Source organism: Mesoplodon densirostris, chromosome 1, assembly GCF_025265405.1.
Source record: "Mesoplodon densirostris isolate mMesDen1 chromosome 1, mMesDen1 primary haplotype, whole genome shotgun sequence".
In the NCBI taxonomy this organism is placed as follows: domain Eukaryota; kingdom Metazoa; phylum Chordata; class Mammalia; order Artiodactyla; family Ziphiidae; genus Mesoplodon; species Mesoplodon densirostris.
Genome location: NC_082661.1, coordinates 170,161,437 through 170,189,168, shown reverse-complemented (window position 1 = coordinate 170,189,168; position 27,732 = coordinate 170,161,437). Strand labels below are relative to the sequence as shown.

The 27,732-nt window shown below is 52.5% G+C and overlaps 1 protein-coding gene across 2 annotated transcripts in view; it reads left to right on the top strand.

Annotated features, from left to right (window-relative positions):
• TSPAN14 (tetraspanin 14) overlaps positions 1-21,399 on the top strand; it is a 56,281-nt gene extending 34,882 nt beyond the window's left edge. The window contains exons 3-9 of one of the 2 annotated variants that reach the window (XM_060091679.1): positions 9,150-9,200; positions 11,194-11,340; positions 13,088-13,258; positions 15,261-15,386; positions 16,699-16,743; positions 18,544-18,663; positions 19,777-21,399. In XM_060091679.1, the coding sequence (XP_059947662.1) occupies positions 9,150-9,200; positions 11,194-11,340; positions 13,088-13,258; positions 15,261-15,386; positions 16,699-16,743; positions 18,544-18,663; positions 19,777-19,848 (732 nt within the window). In that variant the 3' untranslated portion in view covers positions 19,849-21,399. The remainder of the gene's footprint in view (positions 1-9,149; positions 9,201-11,193; positions 11,341-13,087; positions 13,259-15,260; positions 15,387-16,698; positions 16,744-18,543; positions 18,664-19,776) is intronic. The other variant, XM_060091684.1, reaches the window with a different exon arrangement.
• The last annotated feature ends 6,333 nt before the right edge of the window (positions 21,400-27,732 follow it).

Genomic DNA, 27,732 nt, shown 5'->3' with positions numbered 1-27,732 from the left:
TGATTTGCCTCCTGTCACTTATATAAATTAGATTTCACTCTCCGATCTGACTTCCTTTAGTTTAGGTGGTGTTTCTCTGTTGTTTTTCTGCTTTTATTTTATTAATTTCTTTAAAAGGTTTTCAAACATCATGTTTTTATATTTAATAATTGTGGTAAAACATACATAACAAAACTTAGAATCATACCCATTTTTAACTGCCCAGTTCAGTGGCATTAAGTGCATTCACACTGTTGTGCAACCGTCACCACCACCCATCTCCAGTCTATTGCGTTGCTTTCTGCTCTTTTTATTATCTTCTCTCTTCTACTTATTTTGGGATTATTTTGTTCTTTGTCTGGCTTCTTAAGGCAGAAGATTAGATCATTGAATTTAGATCTTTCTTCTTTCCTATAGTATACGTACAGGAATACCTCATTTTATTGTGCTTCCCAGACACTGCATTTTTAGCAAATTGAAGATTTGTGGCAAGCCTGCGTTGAGCAAGTCTATTGACATCATTTTTCCAGCAGCATTAGCTCACTTTGCGTCTCTGTCACATTTTGGCAATCCTTAGACTGTTTGAAACTTTTTCATTATTATTGTATTTGTTATGGTGATCTGTGATTAGTGACCTTTGATGTTACTGTTGTAAAAAGATCTATGACTCACTGAAGGCTCAGATGATGGCTAGCATTTTTTAGCAGTAAAGTATTTCTAAATTAAGGTATGTACATTGTTTTCTTAGACATAATGGTATTGCACACTCAATAGACTACAGTATAGTGTAAGCATCATCTTCCTATGCACTGGGAAACCAAACAATTAGCGTGACTTGCTTTATTGTGGTGGTCTGGAACCAAACCCAGGTACATCCAAGGTATGCCTATATTTGATGCTCCGCGTTTTCTGCATCCTACACATTTTGATATGTTTTCATTTCATTGGGTTAAATGTCTTGTATATGCATACTGTTTACATAATGTGTCTTTTCTTTCCCTCTCTGGCTTACTTCAGGATTTTCTCTTTGTCACTGGATTTCAGCAATTTTATCATGATATGTGCTGGTGCGTTTTCTTTGTGTTCTGTTTGAAGTTCATTGCATTTTATGGATTTGTGGGTTTGTATTTTTCATCAAATATGTGATTACTCCCATCATTATTTCTTCAAACGTACACCCTCCCTCCCTTGGACTCCTTGTTGTCCCACAGGTCACTGAGATGCTGCTCAGTTGTTGTTTTTTTTAACCCCCTTCTACCATTTAGTTTAGAAGTTTCCTATTGCTTTTTCTTTAAGTTCACTCATCTTCTATAGTGCCTAATTGGCGGTTAAACCCATTTAGTGATTCTTCATTTCTAATGTTGTATTTTCTATTTCTAATAGTTCTATTTGGATCTTTTTTTATATTTTCTATTTGTCTCTTCATTATGTATATTTTCCTTTAAATCTTTGAGCATATTTACAATATCTATTTTAAAGTCTTTGCTGATTCCATCTTCTCTCTCATTTCTGTGTCTTCTTATAGTTACTGAATTTCTTTCCTTGTTATAGGTCATGTTTTTATTTTCCCTCTTGCCTATCTAGTAACTTTTGATTGGATGCTAGATCTAATTTTTCTGCCCAAGTATTCTTCCTGTCTTGGTCAGCTTGGGCTGCCATAACAACATATCACAGGCTGTTTGGTTTAAACAAGAGAAATTTATTTTCTCCCATTTCTGGAAGCTGGAAGTTTGAAATCAGTTTGCCAGCATGGTCAGGTTCTGGTGTGGGCTCTCTTCCTGGCCTGCACATGGCTGCCTTCCTGCTGTTTTCTCATGTGGCAGAGAGAGAGAACCCAAGCTCTGGTCTTTCTTCCTCTAATCATGGAGGCTCTACCCTCATGACCTCATGTAACCCTACTTACCTCCCTGCCTCCAAATACCATCGCACTGGGGGTTAGGGCTTCAAGATAGGAATTTTGGAGGGACATCTTTTGAGTCTGACATCTTTTGTTAAATCTTGTATGTGAGATTCATTCATGCTGTGGTACGTAATTGTAGATCCTTGATTCTCATTGTTGTGGAATATTCCATTGTGGGAATATATCATTTGGGTTATTTGCAGTTTTAGGCTATTAAGACCTGTTGAAGTAATATAAAAATCTACCAGGGTTGGAGACCCGAATTATAGGGATGTCCTGGGGTTCATGTGGCTGAGCTGAAGGAAATCCTGTCTAGATGGTTTCAGTGTGATAGTTTAGTGCAGGACTTGGCAGACTACAGCTCGAAGGCCAAACCTGGCTGTCTGCCTGTTTTTGCACATACAACTTTACTGGAACACACTCCTGTCCATTCGTTTACGTATTATCTGTGGCTGCTTTCCTGCTATAACAGCAGAGTGGAGTAGTTGAAACAGAGACCTTCTGGCAGGCAAAGCTGAAAACACTATCTGCCTTACAGAACTGTCGACCCCTAGCTTAGTATCTTGTTCTCTACTCACTGTTAATCACTGAACTGTGCCAGCGATGGCAGGGGCTGGGGTGGGGTGAGGCTGGGGTGGAGGTTCCTTCTCTCCATTGCCTGGGGCGCTGCCTGTAACCTCCCTTGGAGAACTCTGCCTCCCTGCCTTCCTTTCTTTCAAAGGCTGATACAGTCAGATTCCTGGGCAGGGCGTGGTGGGCGTGAGCTCCCTGTTATCAGGGAGCACAGAGATTCTGTGGAAGCTGCCCCAGAGCCCTGTGGGTAGTCCTCCCCACCTCCTCGTCGGGCCCCTCGCAGGAGTTCACTGGCTCTGCGGGAAGGGCACATGTGCTTCTGGTTTTCAGAACCACCCTTCCGGCAGGAGGAAAAGCTGGTGTGTGATAGCTGTGTGACCCTGAGCAAGGCACCATCCTGCCCTGGGCCCATTTCCCTCCGGGATAAGAAGCTGGGCTTTAGCCTCCCTTCCAGCTCCCAGAACTTCCAAACTCCCACAAAGAACTGGCTTGGTTTAAGCTTTTTTTTAAAATGTGAGACTATTTTGAAAGAGGTGTTCCTTTTATGCTCTGTTTAGGGTCCAGAGTGACCACAGTCTGGAGGGGCAAGGCCTCCTGATCCCGACAGATGCCTGGGACTCCCCCTCAGTGCACTGGCTCTCAGGGCCAGGTTGGGTCTAGGGTCTGTGCCCTCTGGTGTCCTTTCAAGTGACCACAAGCATCTCTGGTGTTCCCTGGACTCCTCAGGCCTGGACTCTGGATTTCCAGTTCTGGAGAGTGAGTGCCAGGACTGTTGGGTTTCCACCTGGCATGATTTATGGTGGCAGAGCTTAGGCAGTGGGAGATGCAGAGGCCCTTGGAGATCATTGGTCTCCACCTATTCAGTTTTGCAGGTTGGCAAACTGAAGTCCAAGAGAGGGATGGCTTGCTCAAAGCCACAGGGTGAGTTAGGAACAGAGCTGAGGCAGTTCTTATCTTCTTCCACTCCCTGCCCTGTTTTCTTTCCATCATCCTTTCCCCACCTCCCTTGAAAAGCCTCCAGAAGGCATCTGTTTCCTTAAACTCTGCTTTACTCTTGTCTCCAGAAGCCCAATAAAACAGATGCCTCTGGAAAGGAGGACCTTGTCTCAGGACAAAGCTGCGAGTCGTTGGGGGATGGTGCGCAGAGTGCTTTCAATCCAGCAAATGCTGATGGCGTCTTGAGGGTCCCCGCGGCCTCTGTTCTGTCTCCATGTCAGGGCAGGGCTCGCTCAGTGCTCCAGGGTAAGCACGATACTTCTCTGAATTCTTACAACCCTCCTATGACCCAGGAAGGGTCATCCCCATTTTGCAAAGAAAAAAGGCTCAGAGAAATTTCTGGACTCGCACAAGTCCTGTCACTTGTTGCAGGGTGGAGCCGGAACCAGGACCGGCTGACCCATGCTGTTTTTTCAGTGCTGCCCTGGACTCCCTCGGGTTTCGGTGCTTACTCTTGGGTTTCCTTCTTGTTTTTTTCTGAGGCTCCCTCTGGTGGCTCAGGGGCAGGGGTTCTGTGAATTTCACCCTTCCTCAGCCAGGGGAGTCTGCAAGAATCAGGGGCCGGCAGGGCATGGCCTGAAAGCGTTTCATGGCTGCTGGTGGTTTGTCTTGAGCTTGTGGAGGAAAGTCCTCTGGAGCCTGCAAGAATTGCCTAAGTGCTTTCACACGCACTGAAGTGAAATCTTACAGGAGACCAAGCCCACTAAATTGTGGGTGATGAGGGGCTGCTTTTGACCCGCTCGGTGTTGGAATCCTCCTCCAGTCCAGCAGGGCCTGGCTAGATGTCTACACTTCCATTGTGTCTGGAACCTGCTGGGTAAAGGCTTGCCCACTTGGTGAGTGGACTCCGTGTGGCTTCCGGAACAAGGCAGGGCTGGACCAGCCCAGAATGCCCCCCAGGAGACCTCTCACCTTCTTTCACAGGGGCCTTTGCCTAAGGTGGAGAGGTCACTACTGAATCTTCACAGTGACCCCCAAAGAGGGCCTGACTGGACACAGAGTGATCCTCCCCACCTGATGATGTGGGACGTTGGCTTTAGGGTTGCACAGCTTAGAAGCCCCTTCTGCGGACTCCCACGCCGCCGGGCACTGTGACTGCCCCATGTGATGGAGGGCACAGGCTGGTGCCCACTCTTCCTGCCTTGGGTGGCTGCCTTGTGGGCAATGAGATAACATGCTGTCAGGACAGAGACATGCAGGTTTGTTTCTTGACTTTGCCACCAGCTAGCTGTGTGACTTTGGGCAAATAACCAAATCGTTTTACATCGGAATTTTCCCATTTGAAAAATGGGGGTAATAGTACCAGTGTTATGGGGTGTGGAGGGCCTCTTTAGGTGTATTGTGTTTAAGGCAGCACCTGGCACCCAGGAAAGGGTGGTGCTGCTTGCCCTGGTGACCACCGCAGGGTATGCACCTAATGGTCCAAGGCTGGCCTCCCTTGGGGCTTGGTGGGAGTTGGGCTCCATTCTTTGGGAAGGAATTTAATCAGGTCATAGAAGAGAGACAAAGGAGGTTACTCTGAGGCTGGAAGGCACCTGAACTGTCACTCCCAGATGGTTGGCAGCCAGGAGGACAGCCCAGCTCCATAGACCATCTGTCCCAGGGAGGTCCAGGGAAGGGTCTCCACGGGGAGCCAGGCAAAGCTGTCCAGAGTCCTGGCTCATTCAGGGGGCTGTCGTGTGAGCTCCCAGACAGGTCACTTCCCCTGTTTGGTTCTCCCTCAGTCTCCTTGTCTCTAAAACAACTGTTGGTCCCTGAAGGTCCTGCCTTGGACCACTGTTCACTGAACCCATGATCTGACATGGGTCCCTGCCCCCCCGGTTCCTGTCTTTCTGGTGCAAAGTTAAGTTTAGTTCTTCCTGTAAAACAGAATGGAAAAAAACACAAGCTCTCATTCTTAGAGCCCCGTTGTTGTGAGAGAAGGAGAACTGGGTTGCGGTGGTAGGGAGCTGGTGTCTCAAGCTGACCGTATTCGGCGAAGGGTTTCCGAGGGGCAGACCTTCCTCACTGTCCCTCGTGGCACTGGGTGGTGGGTGGGTTGTCATGGAAAGTGGTTAGGCAACCCTGAACAGAATAGAAAACATCTCTGCCCTCAGAGGGCTTAAGTGGTGGGGAGGCACAGTAGACAGACAGACAGCTCATGTGGTCTAGGATATGTGCCATGAAGAAGATCTAGCAGGGAAGGAGATCAGGAGTGATGGATGGGGAGCATCCACATAGCATGGCAAAGGGAGATGTGTTTGAGGAGGAGAAATTTGAAGAGACCTGAATGGAATGAGGGAGGAAGCCAGGAAGGGATATGGAGGAGGAACATTCTAGGCTGAGGGATCTAGTCAAGGCTCTGAGGCAGGGATGAGTTTGGTGAGTTCAAGAAACAGTAACAATACCAGGGTGGCCCAGAGAAGGGGATTGGGACCGGGGAGCCGGGTCGGAGATGGTGTTGGAGATGCACGCCACAGCATGGCTGCCCACGTTCTTGTGGTCTACGGCAAGGAGTTTGAATTTTATTCTAAGTGTGAAAGGAAGTCATCGGAGCATTTTGAGGAGGGGAGTGATCTAGACATATTTTTAAAGGATAGTTCTAGTTGCTTGGGGACCTGTGGGGAGATGGTGGGGAGGCCCCTGCAGGGATGAAGCATGGACAGGTGGGAGCAGAGAGGGTATGCTCTGTATTTTGAAGGTAGGACTAACGGAAGGGTCCTGATAGGTTGAATGTGGAGTTGGAGGGAGAGGGCTGTCAAGCCTGAGGTCTAGGTTTTCTGTCTTAAACGAGTAGATGGTCAGTGGTGCCATTTAGTGAGAAGGGGAGAGGTGGGGAGGAGCTGCTCCGGGGTTGGGAGACCACAGCTCCATTTGGGGGCACGTGAATATTGAAATGTTACTAGTCATATTCAGTGGACAAGTCAAGTAGACATTGGGGTGTTTGACTCGGGAGCAGCTATGGCTGGAGGTTAGGATTTGTGAGTCAGCCATGTTAGTTATGAGATCTGAGGCAGGGATCTAGAGGGCTCAGGGGAGGGCAGGGGTCCAGGACTGAGCAGTGAGGTTCTTCAGCATTTAGAGGGCTCTGAAAGACGAGGACAAACCCACAAAGGAGACTGAGAAGGAACAACAGGGAGAGTGGAAGACAATTGTGTGTGTACACTTGCTGTCCCCAAAGCTGAGTGCCTCAGTGACAGAGAATGACCAGCTATGTTGGGTGAGATCAGGTAAGCTGAGGCAAAAGACTTGACTCCCCCCCCAACCCCCGCTTGGCAAGAGGGAAGTGAGTCATTGGAGACCTTGAGGAATGATGGGGAGAGAGGCCTACGGGGATTCAGCAGATAGTGACTGGTCACCTTCAGGCTCGCTTACCGTGCAGTGTTAGACACTCAGGAAGGGAAGGGAAGTGGTCATGTACCCCATCAAGGAAAACGAAGCCCCCCTCTTCATCAACTCGTTAATCCAATGGGGGGATGGAAAAGTGGGAAATCAGCACAATGTGGTGGAAAGGACCACGTGTCGGCTCCGTAGAGCCTAAGTTCCGGCAGCAGAGGGATCTTTGCCCACGTGGCGCAGTGCTGTCTCCAGTGCTTGAGATGGTGCCTGGCACTTACTCAATGCTTGTTGAATGAATGAGTGAGTGAGTAAATGAATGAACACAACAGAGACTTGGGATCTGGGCTTTCTCACTTACTGCTTGGGATTGTTACTGAACTGAACTTGTGTTCGCTCGCCCGACTTGCAGCAAAGCCAATCCTTCTGCTACCAGGTTGTGGTGAAGGGAAGTACAAGGCTTATCGCAGAGTGCCCAGCAAGGAGAATGGGCAGCTCGTGCTCAAAAGACCCAAACTCCCCGATGGCTTTCAGTCAAGGGTTTTTAAAGGAAATGTTAGGGGTGAGAGTCGCAGGGTATATGATTAACTTGTGGACTTTCTTCTGCTTGGTTAGTGGTGATGTAACAGGGAGATGGTTCGGGAATCTGAATCATCTGCCTTCTGGTTCCAGCCAGTCTGGGATCCACGTACCTCTTCAGGTCAGCGGGTAATCACCATCCTCCACAGGGTTGGGGGTGGTGGTCTTAGTTTCTGCAGGACAGCTCAAAGATAGCATTGTGTTGTTATCTAAATCCCTTCTGGAGGAACCAGGAGTCCTTTGACTCTGTTGTTCTAATCAGTAGCTGCTTGAGTCTGCTCTTTGGAATGGGGGGAGAGGGGGAGGGGAGATCAACAAGATCAACAAGAAGCAGCGGGCCCAGAGGGGCTCGTACCCAAGAAGGCCCTGCAGGGTCCTGCTCGGTTTCAGTCCCCCCTTTTCTTTGATATTCCTCAGTCTTGAGGGAAACAGGGGCAGGACGAGAAAGGGAATAAAGTTGTGGATAGAGAGATTAATCATCAACTTGTCAGGGAACTCTGTTTCAGAGGGAATAGGTTTCAGAGTTTTGGTCCTGGCCCTCTCGGCTCGCGTGCTGCTTTGTTAGGTGGGGGAATCAGGTCTTGGCAGGACTCCTTCACTTGGGGTCCACAGACTGCTGTGGGAACCAGCAGTAAGGAGTCTGAGAACCCTCTGAAATTCCCTCCAAAATACTGGGCATGTGCACAGTTTCTGAAAGTGGCCTGTGACCCAGAGGAGGTTGGGAACTCCGGGGCTTTCTCTGAAGGCCCTTCTTCCGAGTCCAGCCTCCTAGGGCTTGCAGTGAAGTAGACAGGAGTATCCTAAAGCTGGAGAATACACTTGGGAAAGTTGCAGCCCCAGAGAACCTTGCCCTGTTGTTTACCGTGAGGTCCTGATAAATGGCAGCAAAATGCCAGCAGGGTATAAAGCAGTTAAGCAGAAAAATAGGGGGCTGCTTAATTTGTAGAGGCCATGTGGTGTTTGTTTTCTATGGAACAGTCCTCCCTGGCGTAGGAATCTGTGGAGTGTATTTGGGGGGGTCCCTTTTTGTCATGGTGCGCGTGAGGCACCTTAGCCCCAGTGGGTTCCTGTGGGTAGGAGGTCAGGTTTGGGGGGCACTGCTTTTCTGGGGTGAGCACTTGGCTTGGTGCAGGCTTCTTTTAATTCGGTAACATAACCAGGCATTTCCTGAGCACAGGCATGCCCTGCAGTGCAGAGTGTAGGTACCACGGTGAGGAGCCTGAGCCTCGCCAGCAGATGGCCTGGGCGGCTGCTTGTCTGTGCTTGGAGCCTGTCTCCGGGGCTGGAGGCCCGAGGCGGGCGGCACAGGGGGTGCTCTGTCCTGTGCAGGGCTTCACCTGCACTGGGAGCCCGTGAAGGCTCCTGGGGCAGCCATCATAAGGGGTGATGTCTTCTTACACACCAGATAGTGCATTGAAATGAGTAGGGGGCTTGTGGAATGGGGAAGAAATGGGGTGTGGCCTGATGTCTCTAACTCCATAGTCTCTCCTGGACAGTCTGCTCCGAGGTCGTTGTCTCTGCTCTCCAGAGCATGGGGCCAGCTGGGGTTGAAGGAATTTGTCCCAATGGTCAGGGAAGATAGGTGTGGGTTATCTGAAGAGCCTCACCGTCCTGTTGTTCTGGTGTAGAGTCCCTGTCACCTGCAGGGACCAAGGGGTCTGCCTTGACCTTGCTCTGCCCAACCTGGACATGAGCCAGAAACACCCCCTGACTAGCAGTGTGGTCCCTCCTCTGAGAAGCATGTTCATGGAGCTGGTTTCTGACCTAACTTTCTCTCTCTCTCTCTCTTCCCCTTGCGCCTGCTCAGTTGGCTGGAGTTGTCTTCCTTGGTGTCGGACTATGGGCGTGGAGCGAAAAGGTAGGTGTGACTGTCACTAGGACACTGAGCATCAGTCCGCCAGGTTTGTTCAGCTTTAACTGTCCCTTCCTCCAAACTCCTCCCTGACGAGCCTCTCTTGTGCAGGGTAATGGTTTGTAGTCATTAATCTTTACAGAGCCAGCTCTGGGAAGTTACTGAACTTATGATGAAAACTCCTGGGGTCCTGCTGCTGGCCCTGTTTCCCTGTGGTAGGGTCGCTGCTAGAGGTCAAGGTTGGGCTGGTTGGGATTTTGAGTCCTGTGAGTGTGGGGAGCCCTCTCTCCTGGTCTCAGAAGCCCTGAGTCACCCTGGGGCATGTCTACAGCAGGCCTGGGGCTACCTTCTGGAATGGACCCTGTCTGTGCCTCTGGGAGCCAGCAGGACCCTGAACACAGTTGTGTTGATTCCTGAAGCTCTTGTTCTCGTCCACGGGAAGGACCCCTGAGTCAGGGAGCAGGGCTCTGGGATGTGCCCCCTGGGCGCCCTGTAGGCACCTTTGAATCTCCTTGCCCAACCTGTGGAGGAGAGGGGAGGAGAGAAGGCTGTTATTGTCTGGAAGGACAAGGAAGGGGCAGTTGGAAGTCCAAGGAGGGGACTAGACCGGGTGTGGGCAGGGTGGAGCTTTGGTGCCACATTTTGCTCTGCAGGTAGGTGGGTGCTGGGGAAGTAGAGAGCCCAGGCTGGAAACAGTGGGAGCTGAAGCTTCCTCTTGAGTCTCAGGCCCAGGGCCCTCAGTTCCTTCAGTGGAATCTCTTTCTGCTTTCAGGAGGAGGAGACAGGAGCGCTTAGGTCTGTGGGCTTTTTGCCATGGCCTTAGGAACTGGATAAGGTCTGCCTTTGGGTTTGGGCCCCTTTAAGAGCTTGTAGTGCAATGTCCCTTTGCCCTAGTGACCAAGAAGCTGGTGCAAACCATGACTCGTAGTGCCACCGTGTGACCGCCTCTGGAACAGCAGCATCTCAGCCAACGGAGCCCTGAGCCTAGGCCTGGCTACCCTGGCTCCCTGATTCTAGCTGGGTGCCTGGTCCGGCTGCTCTTTTCTCCGTCCTCCTTTGAATCCTGTAGAACTGCTCTGTCCATTTCAGTTGCCATTAGCCAGATGTGACTAATTATATCTAAATTAACTTAAATGAAATACAAATTAAAATTCAGTTCTTTAGTTCCACCAGGCCACATTTCAAGTGCTCAATAGCACATGTGACCAGGGGCTACCATTGTGAACAGTGCAGATATAGAACATGTGCATCATCACAAGAAGTTAGTGGGTGGCGCTGCCTTCGCCTGTCCTTGGCGGGTGTGCTGTTCACAGGCGTGTTCATGTTGAAGCTGTTTTCATCTCAGAATAGTGGGGTGCTCCATGAATTGAATGCAAAGTCAGCCACCAGATGGCCAGAGGCCAGAGCCCTGGGGTGCCTTGACCACGGACCACAGGGCCCCTCAGGGCATCTTCCACCCCAAACCTGGCATCAGTACCCTGCAGACTACAAAAGAAGTGTGGGGTCTGCCTGGGAGGCGGTCACAGCCTAGATGGAGACCGGGAACGGGAGAGTGGCTGGGGGCTGACGTAGGCAAAGATCTACTGGGCAGAGGGGCCTCTAAGGGGGCAGGTGGGGAGGGGCCGTGCCATGCCATGGCTTTTTTTTTTTTTTTTTTTTTTTTTTTTTTTGCGGTACGCGGGCCTCTCACTGTTGTGGCCTCTCCCGTTGCGGAGCACAGGCTCCGGACGCGCAGGCTCAGCAGCCATGGCTCACGGGCCTAGCCGCTCCGCAGCATGTGGGATCCTCCCGGACTGGGGCATGAACCCGTGTCCCCTGCATCGGCAGGCGGACTCCCAACCACTGTGCCGCCAGGGAAGCCCCATGCCGTGGCTTTTAATGACAAGACTGAGCCTTGGAAGGCAGGTCCCTGTCCTCATTTAGGTCCGGACACAGCCCCCCAGGGCACTCTCGACTCTCTTTGAAGCTGATGTTACCCTGCTTTCTCTGCCTCTTTCAGGGGGTGCTGTCCGACCTCACCAAAGTGACCCGGATGCATGGCATTGACCCTGTGGTTCTGGTGCTGATGGTGGGCGTGGTGATGTTCACGCTGGGTTTCGCTGGCTGTGTGGGGGCCCTGCGGGAGAACATCTGCCTGCTCAACTTTGTGAGTGGCCCCAGACATGTGGGTGGGAGGAGATGGGGAGGTAGGGGTATGGGCTCTGCCGGGCAGGCCTAGCCCTTATCTGGGGGGTGAGTAGCAGCTCTTACGAGCCTCCCCCAGGATCTGGCAGTCGGGGGAGGAGGCAGCCCTTGGTGCCCTGCTGCCCAACGAAAGGTAAGATTTCAGGGAACAGTCAGATGAACCAGATCCTCATCTCTGGAGAGGTTGGGCCCCTCTGGATTTTATCTCCTAGTGGGCAGAGTCAGCTGCTCCCTGGCCTGCTCTCCTCCCCTTCCCTTGCCTTTCATCTCCCTTCAGAAGTTCCAGTTGTTTGTTTGCTACTCACCTTTGCCCTTCCTGGCTAAGATCAAAAGATGTCAATAATGTTAGGAAATCTTTTCCCTCCTCCAGGGTGTGTGAATGTGTTGGCTGTGCAATGCAGCATCCTTAATTTCCTGGCAGAACTTCGAGTTACTAAGAGTTTAGTTTTATACTTAGGTACACATTCATTTTGAAATACATTCAGCTAAAATTAAATAGCTGATGGGGAAAACACATATTTGTGTTTTGCACTATATTTTTTGTTGAATTTATTAGATCAAGCCTTTTTTTCTGGGCTTCATTTAGAAAGCAAAACACATGGGCTTTTTCTCTTTTTTTTTTTCTCTTAAAGACTATGTTTGGTTACCTTGCTTCTCTATGAATGGAGATTACATTCTGGAGGGCCTTATGCGTGTGTATGTTTGTACATGTGCATGTCTTTTTTTTCTTTTTTTTTTTGCGGTACGCAGGCCTCTCACTGTTGTGGCCTCTCCCGTTGCGGAGCACAGGCTCGGGACGCGCAGGCTCAGCGGTCATGGCTCACCGGCCCAGCCGCTCCGTGGCTTGTGGGATCTGCCCGGACCGGGGCACGAACTCGTGTCCCCTGCATCAGCAGGCGGACTGTCAACCACTGCACCACCAGGGAAGCCCACATGTGCATGTCTTATTTTGAGATATTGCTGGTTGTTGCATAGCTGCTTAGGGCCAGTGATAACGGCTGTGATAACTTGAGCTCTACAGGCTGGAGCCCTGCCTTGATGGGAGGGAGTGTGGACCTGTGACTGCAGTGGCCTATACAGAATTCCACCACTATTGTGGCCAGGGACAGCTGTGCTTCTGCAGAGGTTTTTATGCAGTTGACTATCATATACACACATACAGAGTAGGTACTGATAAGGTTAGCAACTCCAGAATTGTAAAGAGCCCTGCCAGGGAACTCAGATGTCCTGTATCTAAAGTATGTAACCTGAGTGAACCTCAGTTTCCTTATCCCTAAAGCAGGAGTAACAGGTTTCTAGCAACTGGGATGGTTGTATGTGAGAGGAGAGTGGTCAGATAGTGTGTCTGGAGCACAGTCTCTGCCCTGAAGGAGCTGATACCTGGTGGGGTAGGATAGCCATTCGTTCCCATGATGGAGTTTCCTTGGAGTGGGGGCTACTTCATAGGAGATGGTTGGTACATTGTCTTGGAGCTTTCTCATACTTTCACTCATCTGATTCTTACCAACAACGCAGCAGTGTGAGTAGGGATGAGTTGCCCAGAGTACCCAGCTAATAACGTGGGATTCCCCAGACTCCACCGTGGGTCTCTTGGGTGCCGAGCTCGTGCTTTTCGCAGCAGGCAGAGGTTCTGGGTCGGACAAGGATGCGCGTCCAGCTGGGAGGCCAGAGGTGTAGTGACTTCTGCTCCTGTGCTTGTCCCCCTGCAGTTCTGCAGTGCCATCGTGCTCATCTTTTTCCTGGAGCTGGCCGTGGCCGTGCTGGCCTTCCTGTTCCAGGACTGGGTGAGGGACCGGTTCCGGGAGTTCTTCGAGAGCAACATCAGATCCTACCGGGATGACATTGACCTGCAGAACCTCATCGACTCCCTTCAGAAAGCTGTAAGCACCACCTTCTCCCTGATAGAGCTTGGCTTTCCTGGCTTCAGTCTGTGTGCATGGCTCGGGGGCCAGGCTGGTGGGGAACACTGGGCCTTCCCTCCTCAGCTCTGCCCACAGCCAGGAGGCCAGGGGAGGTGCTACCCCCCAACTCTGGTCAGGTTAGCTTTGTCTGCTTGTGGTTGCTGGCGGGCCAGGCTTGCTCTCAGGGTGCCCTCCCCCATCTGCTTTGGGCAGGCAGTCCAGCTGCACCCATGGCCACCCTACCCTCTCCCCCCGCAGGGCCCGGATCTCTCCAGCCCTGGCCACGCAGGCGGCTGCAGTCTCCTAGGTGCTGTGTGTGCTGAGGGGTAGAGCCGGGCGCGTGACTCCCCGTCTGAGGCTATTCTCGTCCCCTTCCTCCCCGGGACCTTTTCCCCTTCCTGTTTGGGAGGGCAGAGCTGCCTGGAGGAAGGTTCTTCAGATGGAGAGGAATGTGACCTCCCTGGACTCTGTTCCCGGGGGTTTGTCTAAGCAGTCCCAGGCTGTGGCCTTTTCTCTGTCAGGCCTTTGTCCCCCTTGTGTGTGGCTGTACCTGGAGGCTGGGACCACTGCTGTCCCCCATCCCTGCCACCCCTGCGCCCCCCCGCACCCGCCCCAGGAGAAACCCACTCCCCACCATGCCAGCCTGTGCAAGGTTGTTGTTTGATCTGTGCTCTGCCAGAAAACCTAACTTCCTCAGGAACTTTTTATATGGAACCCTTTTGTTCTGAGGAGAAAATAGAAGAGCATTAAAAATAACTATGATCTGTTCTCCTTATTAACCAGAACTCGTTTACCCCTTACTTCGTGTATTGTAGGATCCCGCAAAACCCATTTATGTGATCAGAGATCCTTCCTGTGTTGTTAGATCCTCCCTCTGTTGTTGTTAGATCTCTTCCGTGTTTGTCTGCGGAAGTCCGCATCCCACCCTCTTCTGACATCACTGCCTCCTGTGCCTTTTCCTTTTCTGTTCAAGACTGCCATTCTCTCTTCACTTCCACATAACCTTGGGCTTGCTGGTGTCAAGGATGCCAGGGTGGTTCCTCTCTGCACTGGCCTCAAAGACATTGTGGTTTTCTCCACTGCCTTCCTCTCCTTTTAAAAAATACCTTTCCTTAGAGATATTCAGTAAATGATGGAGCTTCCTCATGGTAAAATATCAGGTAGTCGTTAGAGCACCTGGAACCACGGAGGACGGGGGCAGGGGAGGTGGGATTTTTACCTTAGGAATGAAAGTGAAGCCAAAATCCTGGTTGTGGGCCTGTGATTACGGCCATAACCGTGACAGTTGTAAGGGCAAGTGTGAAAACGACACCTGCTCTCGGATTGGGACGCCACTGACGTCACAGTGCTGCTTTCACTGTGTTTGGTTTTACGATTTTTTAGACAAATGGAGTTTTTCTTTGCTGCTTCAGCAGATAGTGGGGGGTTCTGGGAAGGGAGGGTGGAGACCCCGGGTCAGGGACAGAGCTTTGATTGCGTTACCTTTCACCCCAGTCATAACTCTCCTTGGGAGTAGACTTCAGCAGCTGTTTCCTCTAAAGAGGCACGAAAGGTGACTGGGGCCAGCTTGGACCTTTCCTGGGGAGGCAAGCACACTGCCCACAAAGAGGTGTTCTCTCGGGGGGCAGTAGAGGACCACATCAGAAGGAGAGCGAGAAGCCCGTTCTCCCGGGTTGGGGGTCAGTTGGGGAGGAAGGGAAAGTTCTAGGGTGAGGAGGGAGTGGAGCTGACTCCAAGGGCACTGCCGAGCCGGCCTGGTGTGTTGGGCCCAGACAGGACCCGGACGCAGTTTCCTTCTTAAAGGTCCACTCGGGTCACCTCGCTCACATCTCGGTGATGGGAGGTCCGTGGGGCAGGCTTCGATTTCTCTGTGTGATACACAGAGGTGCACTGAACCCCAGGTCCCTAAGACAGACACCCTACGCCGGGCAACGACAGTCCTGGCTCAGAGCCCCGAGAGTTCTCGGCTTTATGATTGCAGAACCAGTGCTGTGGGGCATATGGCCCTGAAGACTGGGACCTCAACGTCTACTTCAACTGCAGTGGCGCCAGCTACAGCCGTGAGAAGTGTGGGGTGCCCTTCTCCTGTTGTGTGCCCGACCCCGCGGTGAGTCTGCCTGAGCATGGACGGTCCCTCTGGAGCGGAGCAGTTCCTGCCTCCCTAAGGGCTCTGGCTTCTTTTCTGCGGATGGATTGAGTGCCGGGCTCCCCCTCCACTTGCCTCAGGGCTCTTGCAGCTCTGAAATCCTATACCTATAAATTCCATAAGCGTTTTTGCGTGGCCCACCCTGGCTCTGGTGTGCTGGGTGAAGCAGGCAAAAAACAGTGGTCCCCCTCCCGTGAGGGGCTCTCACTCAGGGGAGCCTGGACAAGATGCTGTGAATATAATGAGCCCTGGTCTCCTTTCTCTGGAGAAAACAAATGCTCAGTCCTCCGAAGCCCTGCGCAGTGGCACATACATTGCCATCTGGGGGTGGTGCAGAATTCTTTCACTGTTCTTTCTTCTTCACCTGTCTTTATCCCCAGTCCACAGACCACATCCTTGGGTTCCAGAAACTGAGCTCTTGGGTGCCCCCCTGCCACCCCGTTTTTTTGGCTACGCTGCGCATCTTATGGGATCTTAGTTCCCTGACCAGGGATTGAACCCAGCGCCACAGCAGTGAAAGCGCCGAGTCTTAACCAATGGACTGTCAGGGAATTCCCTTGGGTGTCCTTGAAGGAGCACTGAATGTTTGCCCAAACCTAGCCTGAGCGGAAGGGAGCCCCTACGGCCATCAGTACTGTCACACTGCCTGGTGCTGGGCCACGGGGCTCTGGGCGCGTTCCCCAGCCCGGGAGGGGCTCAGGTCTGCAGAGGCTGCACAGCGGTGTCTGACATCTCCACCATGACTGTGAAATCTTTAGCAAGTGTAGCTTTTCCCTTCTAGCTCAGGGATTGGCAGACTACGACCCCTGCACCAGGTCTGGCCTGCCGTCTGTTTTTGGATGACTTGTGAGCCATGAATGGTTTCAGCTGTTTTAAGTGGTTGAAAATAAATCAAAAGAAGGATAATATTTTGTGCCATGTGAAAATCATGAAATTCAAACTTCAGTGTCCATAAATAAAGTTTTATTGAAATACAGCCATACCTGTTCATTTACATATTGTCAATGGCCACGTTCATGCTACAACAGTAGAGTTGAATAGTAGCTACGTAGGTCGTAGGTGGGTTTGAAATATTTACTATCTCGCCCTTCACACAAAAAGTTTGCCAACCTCTGTGCTAGCATGGAAGGTTAGTTGGCAGCATGATGGAAGGGCATGAGCTGTAATGGAATTGGTGCAGGTGTTTGCTGGTGTTTGGTTGTGACTTTTCTAGAGCTTTCTACCACCGGCTTCTGGAGCACAAAAATGACTAATCTTTCTGCTTTTCTTACAGCAAAAAGTTGTGAACACACAGTGTGGCTATGATGTCAGGACTCAGGTGAGAGCCCCAATGCATATGACTTTGAATTCTTCAGGTTTATTCTCTAGGGTCCAACTTCCCGATTTAGCACAAGTGCAAATTGGAGTGGGAAAGCCAGGGGAGACTAAGCTCAGAGGTGCCACCTAAGCTGGGAACCAGGCGAGCGGGAGCACACGGCCACGCACACGCCTTCCCTGAGCCGCTGGCAAGACAAGATTCATGGGAACAGTAATGGGTGTGATTTCAAGCTCTGTGAACCACAGTCACAAAATCTAGCAGTTGCTACGTTAGTGGAAAGAAGATGGATGAAAGTTTGGGGGAACAAAGACGACATGTTTAAGAGGCCCTTGGAGTCCCAGGAGGTGTCTGTTATGTAGGGGTTCAGGATGGAGTTCCAGGAGGCACATGGCTTGGTCCAGCCGCCATCATGGAGGTGATGCTGACAGGGAGGGAGATAGGCTCAGGGCAGGAGCAGGGCTCAGTCCTCTAAGGGCTTCCTCAGGCCGTAGGGAGTGTGCACTTGGATGTGAAGAGGCAAGGGCCCACCCCAGTCCTTGCTCTGGTGGCCTCTGGTGATGTGAATGACAGCTGTTCTGAAGGAGAAGGATCTCGGGGAAACTGCAGACACCCCGCTGTTGGCCGTGGACACTAGGGATGTGAACTAGGGATGTGACCCTCCAGGCTGGGAAACCTCAACTCCCTCTACACTGAGCTCCGCTTCCTAGCGATGGGCCTATGTCAGCATCAGCTTCTTCAGTGACCAATTTCTTCGCCACTTGTATCTGCTAGGGCTGCTGTAAAAAAGTACCCAGGCCCTGCGGTTAAAATAACAGAGATTTAATTTTCTCATAGTTGTGGAGGTTAGAAGTCTGACGTCAAGGTGTCAGCAGTGTTGGTCCCTTCTGAGGCCCCTCTCCTTGGCTTGGATGGTGCCTCCTCTTCCCTGTGTCCTCACATGGACTTCCCTCTGTGTCTGTCTGTGTCCTAATCTCTTCTCACGAGGACACCAGTCATATTGGATTAGGACCAACTCCAATGACCTCACTGTAATTTATTTACCTCTTTAAACAGCCTCTCTCCAAATACAGTCACATTCTGAGGTCTTGGGGGTTAAGACTTCAACATAGGAATTTTAGGGGGACATAATTCAGCCCCTAACACTGCTAACGAATGAATGTTCTGTCAGTGTTTCATGGGTGAGGCTGATAGGGGAGGGGGCCCGGGGCTGACTGCTGTGTTCGGGTTGGGTGAGGACACGGTGTCTGCCGAGGCCACGTCCCTGTGTGCTGACTGAGCCTCCACTAGGGTCGGCTTCAGCCTGTTCCTGCTGGCTCTGCTTCTTGGAGCCAGGCTCACCTGGGCTCGGGGGCACACTCTGAGAAGCCATTGTCCCTTCCCTCTCCTGAGTCAGAAGACGCTGAGCCCTCTTTCCCCAGTTTCTCTCTTTAAGGCACATTTTCCTTCCCTCATCCCCTCCCCTTTCTCCAGATGTGGGCTGTGGAGGTGTGTTGAACAAGCTGACCTTGAAATCTGTGGAGGCCCTAAGAGAAAGGGGTTAAAGATCACAGCCAGGGAGCCTTTGCTTAGACAGGTTATAAAATGCGAACTGCCCGGAGAGGGGCAGAGACCGAGGCAAATAGACGTGTTTCTCCTGGAGAGTTCTCTCTGTCCGTCTGTCCTCAGCACCAGCCTCCCAGATCCCTCGTTCCCCCGTCACATGCCGAGCTTTGTTCTGCCCCCGGCGGGAGCCCTCTGGGGATCCAGGGTGGGGACGGCCTGCGTGTCTTGGGCTCAGGCCGCTGTCCTGTTTCCCTGCAGCTGAAGAGCAAATGGGATGAGTCCATCTTCACGAAAGGCTGCATCCAGGCACTGGAGGGGTGGCTCCCACGGAACATCTACATCGTGGCCGGCGTCTTCATCGCCATTTCACTGCTGCAGGTTTGCCCCCACTGCCCTTTGTGGCTTCCTCTCCCCTTGTGGCCGCACCTGTTCCTCTGAGCCAGATTTTACACTGGGAAAGATGCTGGTGGCCGAGGGCGCGTGAGGCCCGGGGTGAGTAGGCTGGTTAGTGTCTCTCAGGAGAAGAACTGGTGGGAGAAAGTCAAGAATTCAGTGAATCAGAAAAACCAGGAGTTTTTCCAGTGTTGCCCAGGGCTGGGAGGAGTAGCCGGCAGCCCCCCAGGCAGCCTCGGAGGCAGCTGAGGCTGCTGCTCTGTGGAAAACCCACCATTCAGAAAATGTTCGGCTCTGACCTTGCCTTGAAGAGGGTGACTGGAGTGGACTCGGGGTCACCAGCCATCCACGCACCTTTTTCCTCCTTCACTCAGTGGTTGACTGATCTCAAAGGAAGGCCGAGAGACAGAAGCATCTGGAAAAAGAAAGAAAAAAATTTACTTGCAAAGCAGGCAAGGATCTCTTACTTCAGAAGGCCTGGCCCTTCAGATACCAGCCACAAGAAGGATTTAAAGTGGGGCTGAGGGGAGCAGAATTCCTCAGGTCACCAAGTTCACATTAGTCTGTTCCTGGTAGGAAAACATCAGCCTTCCCACATGATTATCCTGGTCACTGAGGTCGGGGTGTAGCTTCAGACATCAGCATGGCCCAAAACGGGGACAGTCTTGTTTTTATGGTGGAATCCAGGTTTACAGGAAACATTCAAGATTTGGTATTTGGGGAATCAGAACCAGTCAGGGTGACCCTGTCATTTTCCGTTTCACCCCGGGTACAAAGCGAGTCGCAGCCTGTGGTATGGGATGTGCGTGGTCATGTTGCAGGCAGGGCAGAACTCCGTTTTGCTTCTGTGGTGCCTGCTGTTTGCCCCTTCTAGGCTTTAGGGAAGATCCCGCTGTTTTTTACACAGCAAAGCAGACCCCGGGCTCATTTGTTTTAACTGCGGGTTGGTCTCGTTTGGCCACGTGCCCAGTTGCTGCTCTCTGTCCCCAGCCTCTGCGGGTGGGTGTGGAGGTGATGGGAAGTGCAGGGTGCCCTGCCCCACCTCACCCTCTGGGCCCCGATGCTGACGGCCGCTGCCTCTGCCGGCTTTGTTGGCAGATATTTGGCATCTTCCTGGCGAGGACCCTGATCTCGGACATTGAGGCAGTGAAGGCAGGCCACCACTTCTGAGGAGCCACAGGTGGGCGAGCAGAGCTGAGCCACGCCGTGGAGGCCGAAGCCCTTCACCGCCATCAACTTCATGTCCAGAGGGAGAGAAACGGACGCACCCAGCCCGAGCCAGCACCCCGCCTTCAGCATCCGCGTGACGTGATCTCTCTGTTTCTGCTTGCTGGTGCTGGAGACCGAGGGGCCCCCTCTCACCTGCACAGACTTGTGACCAGCAGCCCCGCTGGGGTCTGCCTGGAGTCAGAGGGTATGTCTTTAAGTTGGGGAGGTGACTCTGAGGGACAGACCGCTCTGGTGGCTGCACCCTGGCCTCCTCACCGCTCGTGTCATTGGTGCTGGCCTAGGGGGCAGCCACACCTTCTGTGGTCCTCTGAGTGCCGGGGGGCCCGCAGTGTCTGCACAGGTCGGGGTGTTGGCAGGATCCTCGGCCATGTCAAGTGAAGTAAGCCTGAGCCAGTGCGGGGGCTGGTGCCACGGGAGTGCCTCGTCCATTGTCCCCCGGCGCCCAGGGCGGGAACTGTCTCCAGCCTCAACAGCATTATGCCCTGAGGGCACGAGGGGGCAGTGGGCATGGCTCTCCTGCGGAGTCAGCTCTCCTTTTCCTGAAGTGTGTAAATAGTTTATTTATAGGGCAAGAATGTTCTCACACCACGTCTTCATTTCCTCTGGCATTCTCCTCTCAACAGCCTTACGCGGCGTCTGGGACTGACGCCGGCCCTTTCAGTTCCCTAGAGTGTCCCACGAACCAACTTCAGCAGCTTCTCCATATCACCCCAAGTAACCCAGCTGCACATACATGCTCCCCCTTCGTCTGTGCGCCCCCAACATGCATACTCCCACTCCCCACCCCACTTGGCCTCCCTGTCTTCTGGTCTTGGTGCTACTGAAACTGTTACCCGGAACTTGAATCCTGATCCTGACCCTACCCCACTGCAAGGCCAGGGAGCCCCAGCCAGAGATGGCCAGCTGGGCACCTTTGGCCAGGGCTCCTCTCCAGGCCACGTGCTAAGGGCCGGCTGGCCGGCCTGGCGTTCACCTCTCCCTGGAAAGAGAAGCCCCGTAGCCAGGCCCCTGGGCCGAGCCACAGACCCCAGCCTGCAACTGCGTAGAGGCTCAGACGTTTCGTTGCTCACTTTCATGGTGACCTTCCACCTCCTGATGGGGATATCTGTGGTCACCGTGTCTACCCTTCCTGTCAGGCCTATTGGGGGCTTGCTGTTGGAAATGAAGTCTGTCTTATGTACTGAATAACCCCCCAGGCGTAGCTGGGGCGTTCGTGCATCTTTGGCTGGTCTACACTCTAACGCCTCTCTGGATCTTGTACCAGTTCTGTCCTCAACGTTCAGGGATGGAGTGCCCCCTTCACATACTTGCCGAAGTGTACATGCTAATGTGGTATATACTGGTGGGTGTTTGTTGATGATGTTGGTTTTGTTTTGTTTTTTTTTACAATTTTCTCCGTAGACTAGGGGAAGAAGAATGCTTGTGTTTTTAGGAAGTGTGATGCTTTTCCTTGACTGCCAAACTCTTTTATGGAATATATCTTTATATTAATGCTGTTGTTGTGATTGTTTTTGTTTTGGGTCATATCAAGATGGCATTAAGCATCTCAGTGGTAAACTCGGCTGCCGAGGGAAACAGTGGGATCGGGTGTGGGTAGGCGTGACGGGAAGGTAGGTGGTTGGCACAATCTGAAATAAATTTCATCGGGTGATTTTTTTAGATTCTGTGTGCCACTTTCAGTGATTCTTTGTGTGGAGGTTACACCTGGAACAAGCTGGCTTGTGGCTTAGTTATGCCCAGCTGGAAGCATAAGGTAGAACTTTGACTCCATAGGCCCAGAGGAAATGTTATTTTAGGTTATAACTGTATAGCCCCAAGCAGTAAGGTCCAGGCAAAAGCGCTTGGGGACACTGGGTTGGAATTTGGGCACTGCCACTGCATGAGCTGTGTGTCTTGGACCTCCTGGCCCATCTGTGGAGGAGGTTAGTGGCAGTGCCAGGTACATCTGACCCAGGCTGCCCTGGGGGAGTCGGTGGCCCCAGGCCCTCACCGCTGGTGTGTGGGCACCAACATCTCCTGCTGTCCCATCTATTCACGTGGACCTGGTGGCTGGACCCCTTGCAAGTGTCTTCACAGGTCACAGCCCAGTTCAGGGTAAAGTCTACCTGTGACTTTTTCAGAGTTTGGGTTTGTTTTCCAATTAGTTTATGAAACTTGCTGGCCACTTTCAGCCATCTCATCTGACTCTGAGTTGGATGAGAATAGAAAAGAAGTGCAGGATAAGGGGTGCTCACGTGGCATCTCCAGCACACTGGGCTCCCTCCGTGGAGCCACAGTGCAGCCCTCCCAGTCACTCCCTGCCCAGCCTACCCTGAGTCTCCAGCCACTCCCTGTCCTCTCAGACTGAGATAGAGGCCAGCCTGTGCCTCTGCACTTCCCCTCCTGGCCCCCCATACACTCTCGCTTTGAAGTTTCAGGCTCTTTGCTTATCCTTCCTGTGACCCTCCTGCCCACCTCCTCCTGGGGCTTCTGCACTGTTATCTTTCCCACCTGCTGTCCTCGCCCCATCCCACGTATCCCCATCCCAGAAAGCTTGCCTTGGCCCTCTTGCCCTCCTACCGGCCCACGCCCCACCACTGCTTTCCTTCCCAGGCGGCTGCTCGTCCGGGCTCTGTCCCCCTCCCACCACCACCCAGTACTCTCCTCACTTGACTGAAAGCCACACACCCCAATCACCGGCCTCCATGCCTCTCTTGGCCTCTGCAGCACCTGGCGCTCTGGTCCACCCCATCCTCAAAGTCCTCTGCTGCCGCCAAGGTCTCCTCTCCCGCCCATCCTTGTCCCACATTCAGCTGCACCTGCCAGGGCTCATCTGCCTCCTGGGGCTCCCGTGCCCCCAAGGCAGGGCTGTGAGCCGGGCAGGAAAGCCATCTGTGCTGGTGCATGAGACTGCACTGGTCTTCTCCACGTGAATAACAATAAAAAATAATGAATCCAGAACTTCTGGAACGTAGGAAGTATACAGAGTACCTAACAGTTAAAAACTGATTGTCTGGCTTCCCTGGTGGCACAGTGGTTGAGAGTCCGCCTGCCGATGCAGGGGACACGGGTTCGTGCCCCGGTCCGGGAAGATCCCACATGCCGCAAGCGGCTGGGCCCGTGAGCCATGGCGGCTGGGCCCGTGATCCATGGCCGCTGGGCCTGCGCATCCGGAGCCTGTGCTCCGCAACGGGAGAGGCTGCAACAGTGAGAGCCCCGCGTACGGCAAAAACAAACAAACAAACAATAAAACTGATTGTCACCAGAAGAGCTCGGGGAAGCCATTTTTATGCTCAAAACATGAGGTAAGTTGCTGATCAAGGATTTGGAAGAGCTGGGTTGAAATTCCGGGAGCCTCTTGCCCCTGAACCTGCACCTGCAACTAAAATAGGAGGTTGGGTGCCTGCCAGCTCCTGACTCTGAACCTCTGCTTGGTGCCTGCTGAGCAAAACTAGCACCAAGGGCACGACTGAGAAGCATCAGTGTCCTGAGAATGAGCCAGTTACTGGGCTCTGAGGCACGTTGACAAGCAGCTGGAGGAAGAGTGCAGATCCCTGTCTCTATACCTGGATTTGGGTGCCTGGTTTGGTTTTGGGGGGCCTTTGGGGGAGCATGATGTCATCCCCAAGGAGCTCAGCCCCACCCTGTGCTGGAGGCCCTGGCTCTGAGCAGCAGCAAGCTCACTTCCTCACGTGGCCAGAGCTGCCGTCCACCCAGCAAGCCTGCTGGACGGTGAGGGATCGAGCATGGCTTTCTCTTCAGGAGATACTACTTGGGGGCTGCCACTGGGGCAGTAATGGACATGCCTGTGAGCGTAGGCCACTGCAATCTTAGGGACCCCAGGGGAGAGCTCCCCAGAAGAGGAGGCGGGGTGAGAGGCCAGCAGAGGAGGAAGGGACTCAGTCTCGGCAGTAGGGACCACCTGATCGCTTCTCGGCCGGCAAGCTCAGAGTGTGGACTGCAGAGGCGCAGAGAAAGGGGAGGGGCTGTTGCCGTGGTCCCAGCACCCAGGGCATCCTGCCCAGGTGTCAGGAGCTCAGCCCTGTCACCTTGTGGTCCAGTGCCCTCAGCTGTCCCCGGTGAGTGGGATAGCTGTATGACCTGCATGGGTGGGCGCTTTCTAGCTCTAGGGACATGTGAGGTGTCTGGCCACAGGGTTTGTAGGATATCGGCCCCCAAACTGTGGTAACCTGTCCCCAGGGATGAATCTTGATACAGGTACTTCCACGTGCTTGTCTGTCATCCAAGAGAATGCCTCCCAGCCTTCCAGGGCAGACTGGGCCTCCTGCAGTTCCTTTCTCCTTCATCTGGGTGCTCTCTCCAAAAATCCAGAGAATTATACAACTTTAGGTCCTTTTTAGCTCCTTGTAAGCTCAGTAAGACCTGGCTTTTCTTCCCCAAAGACTACAGTAAAGGTAGATTCATTCTCAAAATGCTTTTGGGGTCTCCAGGACACCTCAGGAAAACCTGACGTGGGCACTATAGAATGGCAATGGCAGTATAACTTTGGGAGGGAGAAAGTTAAGGCTACATTCAAATGGATACTGTTCTGGTGTACTTACCAATTTTAGAGACTCCAGGTTTGTAAAAGGAGGAAGTCTGTATGCCTTACAAAGGTCTGGAAGAGTTATTTCTTCACTCTGCTTTCTTCCCATTGCTCTGCATCTTGTACATCAGCAGGGGCTTCAAAACCATGGCTTAATAACTACCAAACTAAATTATCCCCTTGGACTGTAATTTTATTACCTCAAAGGGCTTTTAAACTAATCTATTTTTTTTCAGTATAAGTAGAAGCAATCCAAGCATAGAGTGTAAAAAGTATGGGTCCTGTTTTCCAGAGGCATCCACTATTAAGTACCGTCCTAGGAAATGTCCATGCATATTCAAATGAGAATTTTCCACATAAATGAGAATTGTGTTTTACAATGAGTTTTACTCAGTGTATCTCAGAAATATTTCTCTGTGGCCGCATATGCATCCACAGTGTGTTTTCACAGTCCACTGCAGGACTGCCATGAGCGAATGAACCTTGTTCTGGAACGGGGATTATGTTTACAGTCACAGGTAACAGAAAACCCAATTGAAACTGGCCTAAACAATGAAGGGAGGCTTTTGGCTCCTGAACCTGGAAAGTCCAGAGGTGGGGTGACCTTAAGGGTTTGATCCGAGTGACTCAGTGATGCCAGCGCTGAGGATCCAGTTTCCTTTCCCCTGTCTGCTCTGCCTGTCACAGTGTTCCCATCATCCAAGGCAGAGGGAGGCAAGACCCCACCACGGACCACCTTGAGCCTCTGGTGAGGACGGCATGGTGGTCCCATTGAGGGAAGCCCCCCCCTGCCCCAGCCCCCTGTGCTTGTCCATCCCGCTGAAAGCACGTGGTGGGGAAATCAGGCTCCTATGGGAGGAGATGGACATGGGGAAGGCTGCCAACCACCCCCATGAACTCCTGTGGGTGGACGTTTCAGTTACGGGGTGTTTTGCTCTTACAAGGGCTTATGAGAGCCCCACGGTATTTTGTTATTAGAATTACTTCCTAGAAGGTTTTATAAGAAAAACATGTTTTTTTTTTTTTTTTTTTTTTTTTGCGGTACGCGGGCCTCTCACTGTTGTGGCCTCTCCCGTTGCCGAGCACAGGCTCCGGACGCGCAGGCTCAGCGGCCAGGGCTCACTGACCTAGCCGCTCCGCGGCATGTGGGGTCCTCCCGGACCGGGGCACGAACTCGTGTCCCCTGCATCGGCAGGCGGACTCTCAACCACTGCGCCACCAGGGAAGCCCCGAAAAACATGTTTTTAAACAAGTTCTCCAGGGAGGTGGGCTGGCTTCATAATGAGCGGCTACTCGGGGCTGGTGTGTGTGAGGGCGGCCTGAGCACCAGGGATGTGCGGGCTGTTTCTGGGCCAAGAGGGGTAGTTGGGAGGGGGGCGGTGACGTCTCCTCCAGTAGCCTGTGGTCTGCAACAGCACAGCTTCCATAGGGAGGCTCAGCAGGGTGGCCCTGCAGTCCGCCTTTGCCTTCGGAGATAGCTGGTCGTGTGGGAGAGCAGTGGTTTGGGTGGCATCCCTGTGTACGGATGAGGACATGCACTGGAGATCCAGTGCCACCCCGAGGTTGCCAGGGAGGGAGCTGCAGAGCCTGGCAGACAAGCCTGCGATGGGGCTTTGGGGTCCAGATGGCTCACTGCCTGGTTGCCTGAAAAGGACAGCACACTCCGGTGGGCTCTGCCTGCCCACGTGGCCACTTCCCCAGACAGGCAGCTATGTGCCAGAGGCAAAACTAGACAGTGAACCCAGGGTAAGTGGGGAAGGGAGAAGAGAGGGTCTTGGCCCTGTGGGGCTGCATTCCCAGGGAGACCGGGTGGGGTTGCGGTGTATCTGTTTCCTCTGTAGCACCAGGCAGACTGCTTTGGATTAAGGATTAAGGCCTGTGCTGCAGTGGGAAGAACACTGAGCCTGAGTTTGAGCTGGGGCTCGAAAACAAACAAAAATCACGTGCACACATACATGCAAACCCAAAACACCTTAGTGCCTCAATTTTTTCATCTGTCAAGTGGAGATCATTTTATTTCTTTATTTCACAAAGTTTCTGGCAGCATTTCATGAGTTCATGTAGATGACAGCTTGGTAAACTTGGCAGGTGTTATCGACTCCGCAGCCACCTACTACTCACTAGCCTTGTGGCCTTTAGCAAGTTACTTAACCTCTTTGAGTCTTTTTTTTTTGTAAAATTGGGATAAAAACACCCCAACACAGGGTTGTTTCAAGGATTAAATGAGATGAGGTGGGTAAAGCGTTTTGACATAGGTCTAGATTACTTAGTAGGCACCCCCCAAAATTACTGCTAATGCAACTATTGAAGAAATTTTATCTGTAACTACCAGTCCCCACCAGGCTTAGCTGCCTCGGTTACATGAAATACAGCTTAAGTTCCCAGCCAGGCTGAAATGAAAAGACCCACTTCCCTGTCCTTTCAGGAACAAGGCTTAGATCTGTGGGGAGCTCAGCAGGCACCTGGAGTTCAAGGTCTGTTTGTTTGCTTTCTGTGTCACGGGGGTGAGGAGCAGGGAGAAGGGGTTTCTTCTTGCCTGGGGTGTGGACCCTGCCAGAAATCAACACAGACTGAGAAGTCGTTCCTGAAGCCCCCAGAGGAAGCAGAGTGGTCCTCACCTGTCGAGGGGACCAGGCTATCTGCAGAGGCCGCCCGAGGGAGCCAGCAGAGGGCCACAGCCTGCCTTCAAGGGCTCCAGGAGGGATGATCTGGGGGAGAACAGGGGTTAGAGGAACTTGGACGGGAAAGAAGAAAGGGCCAGAATAGATGCTCTGAAACCAGCAAGATGACATGTTTGGACAGGATGGGGAGAGTCTTGGCTGGGGAGACCCCATCTGGTCCCACTCAGGTTAAGGACAACAGAGGTTCTGGGAAGTGCTGGGACCCACCCGAGGCCTCAGAGTGAGGCGCTGAGTCCAGGAGGTGGTCCGTGCATCTCCCACCTCTGACAAGTGAGGGTGTGCATCCCAGAAGCAGGGCAGCCTCAGCAGGACTGGAAGCGCGCGCGCGTGTGTGTGTGTGTGTGTGTGTGTGTGTGTGTAAGACATGTGCATGGAGCCCTGCTGTGCTAGCCCAGGCCCCCAGGAGAAAATCTTTGTGTCTAAGACGATGTGGGTTTTATTCAGAGCCCAAGGTCAGGAAGGCAGCCAGTGCCTCAGTTGCGACTCTGTCCTAAGGCAGCGTTAGCCCAGCAGTCTCACCTGTGTGCTCTGCCTTGTGGCTGCACTTTCTGGGCCACGTCATCCCCTCTGTCCTCGCCCTCACTACCCAGCCATTTCAGCCTCGCTGTGCCTTTTCAG